The 13,295-nt window shown below is 40.7% G+C and overlaps 2 protein-coding genes across 3 annotated transcripts; one reads left to right on the top strand and one right to left on the bottom strand.

The window, feature by feature from the left end:
- The first annotated feature begins 149 nt into the window (after window positions 1-149).
- On the top strand, window positions 150-4,302 carry dolk (dolichol kinase). 2 transcript variants are annotated; one of them, XM_038734012.1, is made up of 2 exons: window positions 150-282; window positions 913-4,198. In XM_038734012.1, the coding sequence occupies exon 2, from the start codon at window positions 1,047-1,049 to the stop codon at window positions 2,616-2,618; it is 1,572 nt and encodes a 523-aa protein (XP_038589940.1). In that variant the 5' UTR covers window positions 150-282; window positions 913-1,046; the 3' UTR covers window positions 2,619-4,198. The 2 variants fall into 2 exon arrangements, with proteins under 2 accessions (XP_038589940.1, XP_038589941.1); XM_038734013.1 differs by having other exon boundaries at window positions 158-282; window positions 917-4,302.
- A 41-nt stretch (window positions 4,303-4,343) lies between these two features.
- phyhd1 (phytanoyl-CoA dioxygenase domain containing 1) lies at window positions 4,344-11,419 on the bottom strand. Its single transcript, XM_038734522.1, has 11 exons — window positions 11,309-11,419; window positions 7,841-7,999; window positions 7,406-7,481; window positions 7,264-7,311; window positions 7,133-7,188; window positions 6,986-7,048; window positions 6,857-6,878; window positions 6,655-6,783; window positions 6,399-6,515; window positions 5,562-5,688; window positions 4,344-4,701 (listed from the first exon to the last, which is right to left on the bottom strand). Exons 1-11 carry the CDS (start codon window positions 11,417-11,419, stop codon window positions 4,653-4,655), a joined length of 957 nt encoding a protein of 318 aa, XP_038590450.1. The 3' UTR covers window positions 4,344-4,652.
- Between the last annotated feature and the right edge of the window lie 1,876 nt (window positions 11,420-13,295).

Here is a 13,295-nt window from a genome sequence, read left to right as displayed (position 1 = left end):
CAAAAAATAAATAAACGGAATATTCAGTATGCGCTTTCCTAAAGACAGAACACCAAAACAATGTATTTTATATGAAAATTAAAAATAATATTAAAAAAAAGAAAACCACGCCTTTCTGTGACATTTTCTACGACTGTACCACGTGACCCAGCTGTCAAATATGGCCCCCTCCTACTGGGTGTGAGAGGAGCGACAGCTGACAAAGGAAAGAAATCTGTCATAAAGGACGGCACTGATTCGCACCACAACGCACCTTCGTCCAGATAACACTGCACCGATGTGGTACGTATGCTTGTCTTTGCTAACCTGGCTTTTATTTTCATTCCGCCAGCAGTTTTGTGCTCTGTGGCGTTATGCTAACTCGGTGGAGTCAGCTGTATCTCGCCGTTAGCTTGATGCTGTCCGAGGATGCAGCATTCTTGGCTTGCAGAGGGACGCGTTTCTGGCCCCACCGGGTTGTATTAACATGGATGTAACAAAAGACCGGAGGGTTATTCTTGTCACCGTGTCCGTCAGACGTGGTGGCCATGTGTTAACACAACCTCGACAGCTGATTCATCCCAGTAGAAAGTCAGTCCTACCTCAACCCCCACAGGAACAAAATGTTTCAGCTGATGTAGAAAGAGCATGCATTTCTCCTGGGGTCTCATTCATGTGCTTACAAAGCTGTATGGATTTCACACTGACAGGGTGACCGTTCATTGTGACCATAGTTCATGAAAGACAGCAGATAAAGTATGACCAAGGTTCACTGTTGGCATAAGCTTAGATGACTCATGCACTTGAATAAAGCACACCCGGTCTCACAACTACTGGATTCAGTAATGCTTGTAATTATTTTCATTATTGCATTTTATGTATGTACTCTTGAATGGTAACGTCACTGATTAAATTTTCTCTTTCTTCCCCTAGACAGCAAGTGAAAAATGCCTGCCAAATGATGAAGTGTGCCAGAGAGAAGAACTGACAGAAGAAGGCCTTCATTGTTGCAGACCATCTGTTCAGACCAAACATCCTCCCTCCCTGCGAGCCTCCGCCCCGCAGCCATGCTGATCAACCCAGTGCTCGTGGAGTCCGCTGTAGTTATGGCTGTGGTGCTGTGTGTACACATGGCGGTCTGGAACCAGCACTCCTGGTGCAGCATAGCCCTCTTCATCCAGGCTTTCTACGTGCAGCACAAGTGGGACCGTCTGCTCAGGTCAGGGGGTGCCGTGTTCCAGTTCCGTCCCTCGGCAAACAGCGGCATCGTCCCGGCCTCCATGGTGATGCCTTTGCTGGGCCTGGCGCTGAAAGAAAAGTGCTCTGCCTCAGGGAACGTCTACTTTGAGCGCTTCTCCATGGTGATCACCATCACAGGCATGATCCTGGCTCTGTTTCTCTCCCTGATTGCGCTGGGCATCACAAGGCCAGTACCCACCAACACTTGCGTGATTGCGGGCATGGCCGGCACTGCAATTCTCTACACGACGAAGCAGACGCTGACGGTGTCTGAGGTCATCGAGGTGTTAGAGGTGCTGTTGATCTTCGTTTATCTCAGCCTGATTGTGCTTTACCTGCTGCCACGCTGCTTCACACCTGGAGAGGCGCTACTCATTGTCGGTGGAATCAGCTTCATTGTCAACCAGCTCATCAAGCGCTCCCTGAACCTGGCAGAGGTCAAAGGTGATCCACTGAATTATTTCCTGCCGGTCGTAGTCGTGGGCTCACTGTTGCTGGGTGTCTTCTTCGCCCTGCTCTTCTGCTTCATGGAGTCTGAGACTTGGGTGTCATCGCTTTTCTTTCACATGATGACAGCCGTTCTGGGTCTGGGAATCCTCATGCCGTGGCTCTCTCTCTTCATCGGCCGGCATCCCATCATGTGGCTGTTGGACTTTGTCACGTTAAATGACCGAAGACTCTGTCTGCTGGGGTACTGGGTGTTTTTGTCTGTTGTGGCCACTTGTGTTGTGTTACACCAGAACCACCAGCGCCAGTCAGGCTCCAAGAAGCACCAGGCCTCCACTATTGTCAGGAAGTACTTCCATCTGATTGTAGTGGCCACATACGTTCCAGGGCTGATATACGACAGGCAGCTGCTCCATGTGGCGTCGGTGGGTTGCTTGGCGGTGTTCTTGCTCCTGGAGTACGTGCGTTACTTTCGGATCAGGCCACTGGGTCAGCTGCTCAGGCAGGTGCTCACCTTGTTCCTGGATGAGCGGGACTCCGGGCCTCTTATCCTGACCCACATCTACCTGCTGGTGGGCATGTCTCTGCCCATATGGCTGTTCCCTGGGCCCTGCGTTCCTAAGGGGATACTTCCTGGTGCAGGTGGCCTGGTGCCTTATGCAGGTGTGCTGGCTGTGGGGGTCGGAGACACTGTGGCGTCTGTGTTCGGCAGCACCATGGGGGAGATCCGTTGGCCCGGCACAAAAAAAACCATGGAGGGGACTGCAACATCTGTGTTCGCCCAGATCATCGCTGTGGCCATGTTTCTCATCTTTGATGGGAGCATCAATCTGAACTCCACCTACTCATGGATTGTTGGCTCGGTCACTCTGGTGGCTATGCTGGAAGCCTACACCTCCCAAATAGACAACCTCCTACTCCCACTCTACCTCTTCATCCTGCTGTTGCTTTGACTGGACAGATGGCACAAACAAAAACAGATCTCTCCCACTGTCCCCAGCTCTTTCTGGAGGGAAGAAAGAATGGTGAATTTGCAGAGGGGGAAGTGTAAGAAAGATCATAGTAGAAGTCCCCTTTAAGGAATCAGTGGAGTTGATCAAAGAGGGGAGTCATTTTTACTAGCACAAGAAACAACTAATTAAAAGCTGACAGCTTAATCAAGCCAGGTAATTATGTCAACAAACCAACGTGGCACTAAATGTTAGCATGACATTAGAGTCTGCTGCCTTCAGATCAGAAGTCATTTCAGTATCAGTTTCCTTGAGGAATGAGACGATCACTTTAGAATCAGTTACCAAGAAATGTGAGGTAAGAGTCGCTAAATATTCTTTGAGCTTGCTCTGTGGTGACGGCGGTGGTGTATGGTTTCTTTGCGTGTCACAAGGTACTCGACCATTGACACCAGCAGCTCCTGAATTATGCAACAGGAGATGGTTCAGCGAAGTGGGAAAATGTCCTTTAGTCATCTAAAGAAACCTGGACAGTACAGACGCTGCAAAATTTTGATCATCAATGATAAGGTTTACGTATCTTGTCCCAAACGGATACGTGCCTTTTGTATTGCCTTTGAAGAACATTATTTAAGGTTAGCTTAGTGATATGTCTTTTTTCCTGATCAACATTTTTGTTATTAGATTATTTTTGCCTCCCCGATGGCAATATGAAGTACTTACTGCTGAAAAGATATGCCTTAAGAAGTATATTTTCTATCACACATTACCTACTATTGTAGATGAAAGCATGGCAGCCCTTCTCAACTCTTCTTTATAAGGGCTGATTTATACTTCGATATGGCAGATACTCACTATGCTCCCGCATGACACTAATGTGAAACTGAGTACCGTACACAGGTATCCTACAGTATATTTTTGTTTGGTAAATTGACTTTGCTTGGTATTTCTGAGGTTTGATGGGACCCCTTAAACTGAATATTTACATTTCCCTGTGATACTGAGCCTTCAAACCCCGCAAAGTTTTGGAGTCTGTAGATATGCTTTGGGCCAAAATGATAAACATAAGCCCAACTTTCTTTTTGCAACAATTTATGTATCTTCTTGAATATTTGCTTTATAGAAATATCCTCAAATGTCATCAGGTTTCATCTCATCATTCTTAGATGAGAATGCTACAGTTTAAATCCTGAAACTTGTTTTCAGCATGCATTAATAAACAGCCTTTGGTTTATGTCGGTCTGTAAACGTTCTTTGGTGGGGTTTTTTTTATGTTGTAACAATTTATTAGCATGATCCTACAAGTATGTTGTTTTTACCATCACCTTTACATTACGTACATTAAAAATGTAATAATGCATGTTCATGAAACTGACGATTGAGAAGCAGGACCTGTGTGACTGCATATTGACAACAAACTCATTTGTTTCACAGTTTGATTTAATAATCACTGCAAGATATTTGGATGTTTAATTCCTACATCAATTTTAGTTGATTTTCATTTAAGTTATGTCTTAAAATGAACATACTTGAAAATAGAAATGCTTAATGTTGTCTGTTTAAAAAAAAAAAAAAAAAAAAAATCAAATCTGCCATCTCGTTTCGACACAAATAAGAAAAAATGACAAGAATAATGCTGGTTGATTATAATGTTGATGAGGCGTTGCTGAATAAAAGTATATCTAAATATGAGTTGTATTGGAGTGTCCATGGAAAGTTCATCAAACATGTTTTTTAAAATTTTATTTTTTATGTATTAAAGACTCCCATTTAAAAACATTGATACATTCATCTGTTCTGAGTTAATCACCATTAATCCAGTACTGACTCTGCTTTTGAAGTAATTCTGGATCAGGCTATATACCAGCCTACGTGTAGCTCAGAGGAACAGATGGTGTCATGTAGGATACAAAACAAGCCATGTGAAATAGCACATTTCATATGGTTAAAGCTGTTCATAATGTTGGTCCTTCTTCAGGAGAGAGGGAAACTTGTAGTATTTCAATGAACTGCTCCACCAAATGTCCAAAACATCCTTCATTTAGTGTAGAGAGACGGGAAAGGGAGCTCTTCAGTGGGTTGCAACCTTTAAAACACCAAAGAGACGGAAACATGACAAATATGTAAAAACTTGAGTCTTGGTGAGACAATGTCATTTTTAAAATAAGACATAACACAATCTTCCGCTTAAAAATTAGAAGTTGAATTCATAAGCATAAAACGCACCACAGCTGTACTTGGTCTGGTATGACTAGTACTGTAGCTAACATTAGCTAACTTTATAGTACTGTATGTACAACTCTATAATGGACATTACTGAGTCAGTTGGATGACTCTCCTCTCCTTGTGCTACTGTTATTGTTGCAGTACAATTCATCATTTACCATTATCCCACAATTGTTACTTGTGGCCGCTATTCAGCAAACATTATGTAGTCTTGCTAAAGCTACATAAAGCTGCAAAAGTTCCATAGTATTGCTTTACTTTTGCTTAACAGCAGCTAAACATGGCAATTTTTCCTCATTTCCTAATATTCTCTAAAGTCTGTTGATTAAAATACATCATGAGGTGACCTAACAGAGCAAATAGAGTGGGACCACAAGCAAAAATAAACAACATACATGTGTTTACTTTTGTGATAAAACCATTCAATTGTTTGTGTGACATGACAAAACAGTGTTACAGCAGCCATATTCAGTTACACAGTAATATCTAGAGTTTGCTAACATTAGCCAGGAGGATGTGTTTTATTGCTTATGAATTCAACTTTTCACAATGTCAAAGTAAGATTGTGATATCTTTTTTTCAAAGGTAGCATCACTTCAATGTCTCAGGGCATTTCATTTATCCCTCCTGCTGATTTTGACTTCTGGAAATAGCTGATTAACATCAGAAATAAAAATAAAAGAAACGCCACAGGGCAACCCAGCACTCATAAACTCTCACCAGTTGTCAGGGCTCCAGCAGGTGTCCTTGGATTCCATCATGTGGAAGGTGTAGACATGGCGAGAGTCTTCTGAGGTGTTTTCAGCACTGCGATGCACCACCTCCCCATGGATCAGGACTACACCACCTAAACACAGAACAGTTCATAGTTAGGTTGGAAATGTGCAACAACTGACCAACTCTCACAGCTTTATTTGGTGCTGCACAGTACCTAGGCTGTTTTTTTTTATTAATTAATCAAATGAATCACTTTTTCTATAAAATGAAAACATGACTTGTTTTGTCTGTTAAAAACAACAAACAAAACAACAAAAAACAACATTCAACTTACAATACTGTAAAAAGTAGCACATCCTCTAATTTGTGGAACTGGTAAAAGCAGTTGCTTGGTGTTTTTGCTTGATACATCCATAAGCATTTAATCGATTATCAAAATACTTGTATAAACATTTTCCATTCATTAAAGGAAGTTTTATATTTTTAGAATTATGTTTTTCTTTATCGAACACTAGCTTAGTTTAGCATAAAGACTGTAAACAGGGGGAAACAGGCTCTGTCCAATGGTAAATTCCACCTACCAATCCACTAATTAACACATTTTATCTTGTTTGTTTAATTTGTACAAAATAAGGACAATTTGTTTCAGCGCTAACAATGCACATTTTGCATTTAGACACTGCATTATATGCACAACGTTCTGAATGAGTGACAAAATGCCTATGCTTCACTGGATCCTTGTGTAGCACACTGTATATCTCACACTGTAAGTTCTTAGAAATATTAATTCCTTATTCACCGTCATTTGTCCACTTGAATGTTAAGACGCAAATGAATTACCTTTTTTAACAGGTGCAGCAACAAACTTCTCGTCATCATAGGTCTGCTCTCGACCAGTGAAGTCTGTCAGGGGAAAGGTGCCCTTTGGAGTACGCACCATACGCCGGGAAATACCACCTTGGAAAAGGTGTGGAATGTAACATAACCAAACCACACAGTATTAAACAAAATAGTGTCTGGATGATTATCTAGTGTACTGAGTGGAATGAGCTGCTTTAGAAGCGACAGTGCAAGGTTAGTTATATTGTCAGCTTACTGTTGTGTGACCCCGGGATAAACCACAGGCAGCCATTGTTAATGGTGGCATCTTCCAGGGCAATCCACAGCCCCATAACTCTGCCCAGGGGCACCGTGTACAGAAATGTGGCATCTTGATGTGGAGTCACTAAGAAAAACAGACAAAAATCTGCTCATCCTTTATCATGTTAATTGCTTAGTCTTTATTACTGATTCCTTACCTTCCCCACCAATCCCAGGTTGCTGGAAGAGAGAGGAAGAGAAATGATATCTTATCCTAAACTACTCATATAGCATCTGATACTACACAAGGCATTTCATGCATGGAGGGGAGGATGTTAATGCTTTACCTTAAAAATGTACATGCTTTGCAGTATCACAGGACTTACAAGACCCAGCTTCTTCGCTATGCCCTAAGAAGAAGATTTAATGTGAGTGTTGGTTATTCTGTGACTAAATACATCATTCTCTGATATTGTTCAAAGGCTCACGCTCACCTGAACTTTGGGTGAATGTGTAACCTTTTTGTACAGTGGCTCATAGGCATGTAGTGCTAAAAGATGAAAACTGGGATTAGATTTGGATGTTGGGAAGCTCCTTGTGCATGAAATATGATCAGAAAACTTACCATGTCCGACTTTATTTAGGGACCGCTGTTTTGGTACGATGAATTCCCCTGCAAGATAAAAAAATGCTTTACCCCTCTAATTAGGCATTTTGCTATTTGAAAATTTAATGGACAGACTAAAAGGAATTTCACCAGAGCTCACCTTTGTCATCAAAAACTCCTTTCTCAAAGAAAAAGCGGATCTTATCTCCACTGGTGATGAAATAGTCAGCATTTCCCTGCAGGTCAAAAGGTGAATCAGTCCCCTGATCCAGCAGGGAATGACTGTATTACACAGCCCACTGACACATACTAGACTGTTGACATAAAAGTCTGCTATTAGCCTGAGAGGAAGGACATCTAGGGTCGAGGTAAACACTGTGAATCAGTGGAGGGGTCAAGTACCTACAAACGTCGTGAGCGTGATCATGAAGGAGAAACACACTGACTTCCTGCAGTTAATGAACATAAGGGAACCTTACCTGCATCTTTAAGCGCGATATGAAGGAAAGCATGTGAAAGAAATATTGTGAGATAAACTGTGAGTCACTGACACTGTTTAAAGACTTATCTCACAGGGTACTGCACATTAGGTCACCTGTGTTTTGAGCTGCTCGTCATGGTAGGTGGAGAAGGTGGTGCGGCAGTGCTCCGGGACGTCCATCTGGTCCACTATCTCTGCCATCCTTTGCTTCAGCTCGTCACACTCCTGGGAGGTCAGCAGTCCGTCCAGAACCACATATCCATCCTCCACGTACTATCAAGAGGGAGGAAAGTGCTGAAGCTATCATCGAGGAGTCAAGACATGTCCTCAGTAGATTTCTTTCATTAGTAGTTTTCGTACATTTCAACTTTTTTACACAGAGAGATATGTCCTTGTTTTCTAAAATTCAGGTCAAATCTAAGGTCAAATGTACGGGATTTACAAACTATGTATTCTCAAAGTAGAATACCTGATACCTTGATGAACTGGGATGGCCATAAAAGCACGAGTCTTGAGTCTGAATATTTCATTCAGTGTAGATCATCTAGTTAAGAGCTGGGACAAGATGATCTTTCACATCTGTTTCCACTTTCACACAGATACAAGAAGTTATGTAACAGAAGGATCTTTGTTCTCTCAAATTTGAGTCCAATCAAGGGTCAAATGCACTGCATTTACACATTAAATTTACTCTTAATTGAATTACATCATTAAAGGGAAAAAGAGCACAGAAAAAGATGTGTCCTGCCTATTCAGAGTAGGGTGGTATATAAGATTATTTTCAATCTGCCAATAAGTTTCTTGATTAATCACGTGGTCTAAAAAAGTCAGAAACAATGAAAAAGGCTATGCTAATCCTAATTTCCAAAATCTAGGCTATGAAAATGTGGGGGATTTTACATTTACATTCCAAATCCTAAAAGTATTCTATTGTTAGATCCCGAGTTACCCCTGTTCAGGAGATACTGGACCAGCTCTCCGTCGTAAAGGGTCCGATCCTCTGGGCCTATGGGTATTACCCTATTAGATATAACTGAGGATTGTTTAAGATGGTGTCGAAGAGATTCGCCTAGCTTCTAACTGTCTTCTTCCGAACGCCTACCCTGCTTACTCTGAAATGGCACCTGACTGAATAGCCCTAGAGCCAAATACCACCCCAGCCACGCCCGTTAACGACAGCTCTCTTCTCATTGATCAGTGCACTTGGTATAGTTGCTAGGATTGTGTTTAGTGGCCAGGAGAATAGGCCCCAAGGATAAGTTAATTTCGTTGGCTAGAGCAACCTATAAGAACCTTAAAGATGTTAAACACACTTTACCTAATGAATTACTACCTTAGTGAAGAAATAAATTTTAATGTCTACTACTTGTACTTTAAATGCAGTGATTAGATATTTTATTGCAAAATTAAGCAAGGGCAAGCATACAAATTAAACTGATTAAAACTTGAGTAAACTGATAAAATCTTTAAAATTCAAAACCTAATTGTGATAGCTGAGCTTGAGTATTTTGATGTCTTCCTTTTGGAGAGAAAGGGAGGGGAAGGAGTTGTCCTGGCCAAGGAGTTCTTTCCCTCTTCTGCTGGGCTGATGACTCTGGTGGAAACCTGAGGCTTTGTCCAAAGCCCTCAAATTGTCTTCAAAAGTCTTCAGTCTTCGTTGCAGTTGAGTGAGAGATAATCTTCAGAGTCCAATGATTCTTCAGTTGGTTTGGATGTCGTGGTTACCCTCTGTGGCTCGATCTCTTGAAGTCCCCTGAAGAAATCTCAGAAGTGTTCTCTAGTTGTTTGCTGCTCAAATATCCGTCTCTTGTCTTGGGCTCTTGGTCCGGTGCGGTGATGGTCTTGCTCCGAGTCCGATGCCTCTGAGGTCTGCCGAGGAATAACCCCGATCTCTCGCTGACTCCTCTTTATATATCCTACTCCATAGCTGAGCTTCTTTGTCAAATCAGCCACCACCCTCTTTCTGTCTATGTGACTACGGTCACATAGCTTGTTCATCCTTAAATTCAGTTGGGCCAGAGGTGTCCTTGTTTGGCCATTTAATTTCCCCTTGCTGACCCTTCTCTCCCAATGACATGAGTCATGATGTCTTCACCCAAACTTAGTGACCTTTTGCACAGTTATTTAACCATATTATGTATTTTACAATCGGAAGATCAATTCAATTTATTAATCTTCAATATCAATGAGATATCCTGATTTTCAATCATCATATCATGTTTAATACCAAATATCTTTCTTTTAATCATTATTCAATATATTGCTTATATCATTGTTAAGCTGTGTTTTGCAGATGGATGTTGCACTTCCCTTTTCTCACTCACTGTTGTTACTAAAGGGAGTATTCTCCAGTATTCTTCTTTGCGACCTGATAGCAAGAGCGTTGGGATCTCAACTTATTTGACACCCCCTCCTTGAGATCACTCGCTGCCTTCGAGACTCCGATGCTAATATTTAGTGAGCATGAAGTTGTCTTCTTCCTCTTCCGACAGGAATGCTTCTTTCGCACATTTCAGCTTTCTCAGTTCTCTGCCTGCCCAGAGTCCTGAGGTCGTTCTTCTTAGGGCAACCACCCCATTGACAGTGGCCACTCTGACGTAGGGTGGTAGGTTTTGTGTGTTATTAGCCATTTTTGGTTCCTGGTTCTCTTCTAGCTTGGAATTGGCTTGAGTTGCTCAACAACTTGGATTCCCTTCTTCCACAGCACTGTCATGGTGCTCTTCGTGGTGCATTTCCCTTTTCTCACTCACTGTTGTTACTAAAGGGAGAAAGGCTCCAGTATTCTTCTTTGCAACCTGATAGCAAGAGCGTTGGGATCTCAACTTATTTGACACTATGTACTCTCACATGAAACTGTTCATTTCATTTTCATTTCCATCTTAATTGATTGATCAACTAATTGTTTCCCCATCATTTCACACAAACATTCAATTCATGTAGCAGAGGGATCTTAGGATCCAAATGTACACACACTATACTATGCATGCTCAATTCAATAACCTAATTAATTGCATTATTATAACCTAACTAATTGCATATTTATTAGTAATGATTAATTATTATTATTATTATTATAATAAAGCAATTTGTGACATCTGCTCTTTAAAAGGTGCTCTCTAAATAACATTACTAACATACTTGATGTTAGTATTTATGCCGTTATGTCCCTGCTTATAGTCACACTAATAGGAGAGATAAACGTAAAAAAAGTGCCCTTTGACGTCTAAACGCAAAAAAAGAGGCCAATGTACTGTTTAAGACAGCTCTGGTGTTTACACAACAAGAATAAATGGGCGTTTGGTGTAGACCACCTTAAATAGGCCATTTGTTGCATGTTATGTAATGAGCCTGAAATGTGTACAACTATTGTTATATAAAGTACATGAAAACAAACAATAACATCTTGCAGGAATATGATCCAGTAAGTGACACAAAGAACGTCTACACAGACACTTTTATTTGAATAAAGTCTAATTAAGATACTCTAGTCGAGCATTTGCAGTTAGCTAAATAACTTCAAGTGTAAAATATATAATAGAGTGCACGAGCTCATTTTAACTTTTATGTTAATGTAGTGCTCACCTTTTGCACATCCCGATCTGCCAAAAATCCATGGTCTGCTTGGAGAAGTCCAGCTCGCGGGACAGAGACATCCGGGTAACATACAGCCTGCCGACACTGATTTCCGACCATGTGACGTGTCTAAATCAATTAAAGTGTAACTATACAGAGGCCTTAATAGGATTTTGGACTACGCGTTGCACATAGTGGTGCTGTAGTAGCCCAGGATGACCTCTAGATGTCGTTGCTCCAGCACTATCTTGTGGTCACTGGTTTGTTGACTAGAGGCAATGGTGGAATTAAACTAATTAGTGTACTAAGTTGAGGGACTTCACTTGAAGATTTCCATCTCATGCTACTTTAAACTTCTACTGTACTACAGTTCAGAGGTAAATACTGTACCTTTTATTTATACTGTACCTTTTATCTATTTATTACCTTTTATTTTTACCTATACCTTTTTGCTCCACTACATTTATTTCATAGCTTTAGTAACAGATTAGGATTTTACAAAACATACAATGAGTTTACATAATGATATATTGTTATAGATTATACCCAAAGGAATATAAAATAGTTTTTCTGAATTATGAGTAGTTTAACTATTGATAGTTTAAGTACATTCTGCTAATAATAATTTTATACTTCTTCATACATCTTCACAATACTGACTTTTACTTATAATTGAGTAATTTTATATTGCAGCAGATGTACAGATGCAAAATAAAGGACCAGTGCTGGATAGGGTAAATAAAATGCAACTTTTTCTGTAATATTAATAGAGAAAGAGATAGGCATATTTATTATAAAGACACACAAACTCTCTCCAAATAATGCAGCCTATTCGGTCCTAACTCCTCCTCATCCTGGCTGGTGAGCGCCACTGTATACACCCACCAGTGGAAAGTGCATCTTGTTTCTCATATTGCAGTATTTATCAGCTCTTCAAGACAAACTTGATGGCAAATTGTAAAATAACTATATAATGCAGTACCATAAAAGAGCCACAAGAGGTCCATGTGTCACAGCAAAAAGGGCCATTAAAAATGATTTGTACACACATTTCAAAAACCTATTCTGGACTGAATCACTGTACTATTATTTTCATGGCTCCACAAGGTTATTTGTTTAATTATCATATGATGTATATAATTTATTTAGATTGCAAGTTATAAATGAATAGAGCACCTTTGGGATGTGGTGGAACCTCTGGGTGGAGCAGGAGATCCGCATCATGGATGTGCAACCGACAAATCTGCAGCAACTGCATGATGCTATCATGTCAATATGGACCAAAGTCAGCACCTTGTTGAAAGTATTTCATAAAAAATTAAGGCAGTTCTGGAGGCAAAAGTGGGTCCAATAGCAACGTAATAAAGTGTGTGTGTGTGTGTGTGTGTGTGTGTGTGTGTGTGTGTGTGTGTGTGTGTGTGTGTGTGTGTGTGTGTGTGTGTGTGTGTGTGTGTGTGTGTGTATTTATAGTTTTGTTGGATTAAATCAGTCCACTGACTGTACAACAGTGTTACTCAGTGATATTTATTTTAGTACGAACTGCAGTGTTGTGCTGAAACCTAATTCGCCACAGATAGTATACAACATTTTGGTAAAGTTAAATCATGGAATTAATGTTTGTTAGCAACAAATTATATGACTTTTATGTTTCTCATTTTAAACAGCGACATTGTCAGCTCAAAGTGGCATGGCTCTATGTGAATATTTTGTACAGTTAAGCTTTGTTAATTTAAGTGTCAAAACTACCCAGGCCCCCAGAAATATTTTTCACACTATCATTTTCACTCACATATGCCCTCAAAATGCTCATAGCCTACTGTAGAGCAGGCCCGGCGACAGGATGAAGTGAGCATGGCGCCGAGCCTTATTTTGTGTTTTAATTTCATGCTTAGAGATGCTGCTGTCGATCATTTAAACGTCATGTGCGCAATAAAGTCACAACAAATATCGTGGGGTATTTGAGCAACAAGAAAGAAAAAAGCAAATGATAGGGCCA

This window comes from Micropterus salmoides, unplaced genomic scaffold (genome assembly GCF_014851395.1).
Source record: "Micropterus salmoides isolate LMB-PRFRI ecotype aquatic unplaced genomic scaffold, ASM1485139v1 Ms_hic_scaffold_20, whole genome shotgun sequence".
NCBI classification, from domain to species: Eukaryota; Metazoa; Chordata; class Actinopteri; order Centrarchiformes; family Centrarchidae; genus Micropterus; species Micropterus salmoides.
Note: the sequence above shows the minus strand (reverse complement) of the source record. Positions and strands in the feature narration are given on the sequence as shown.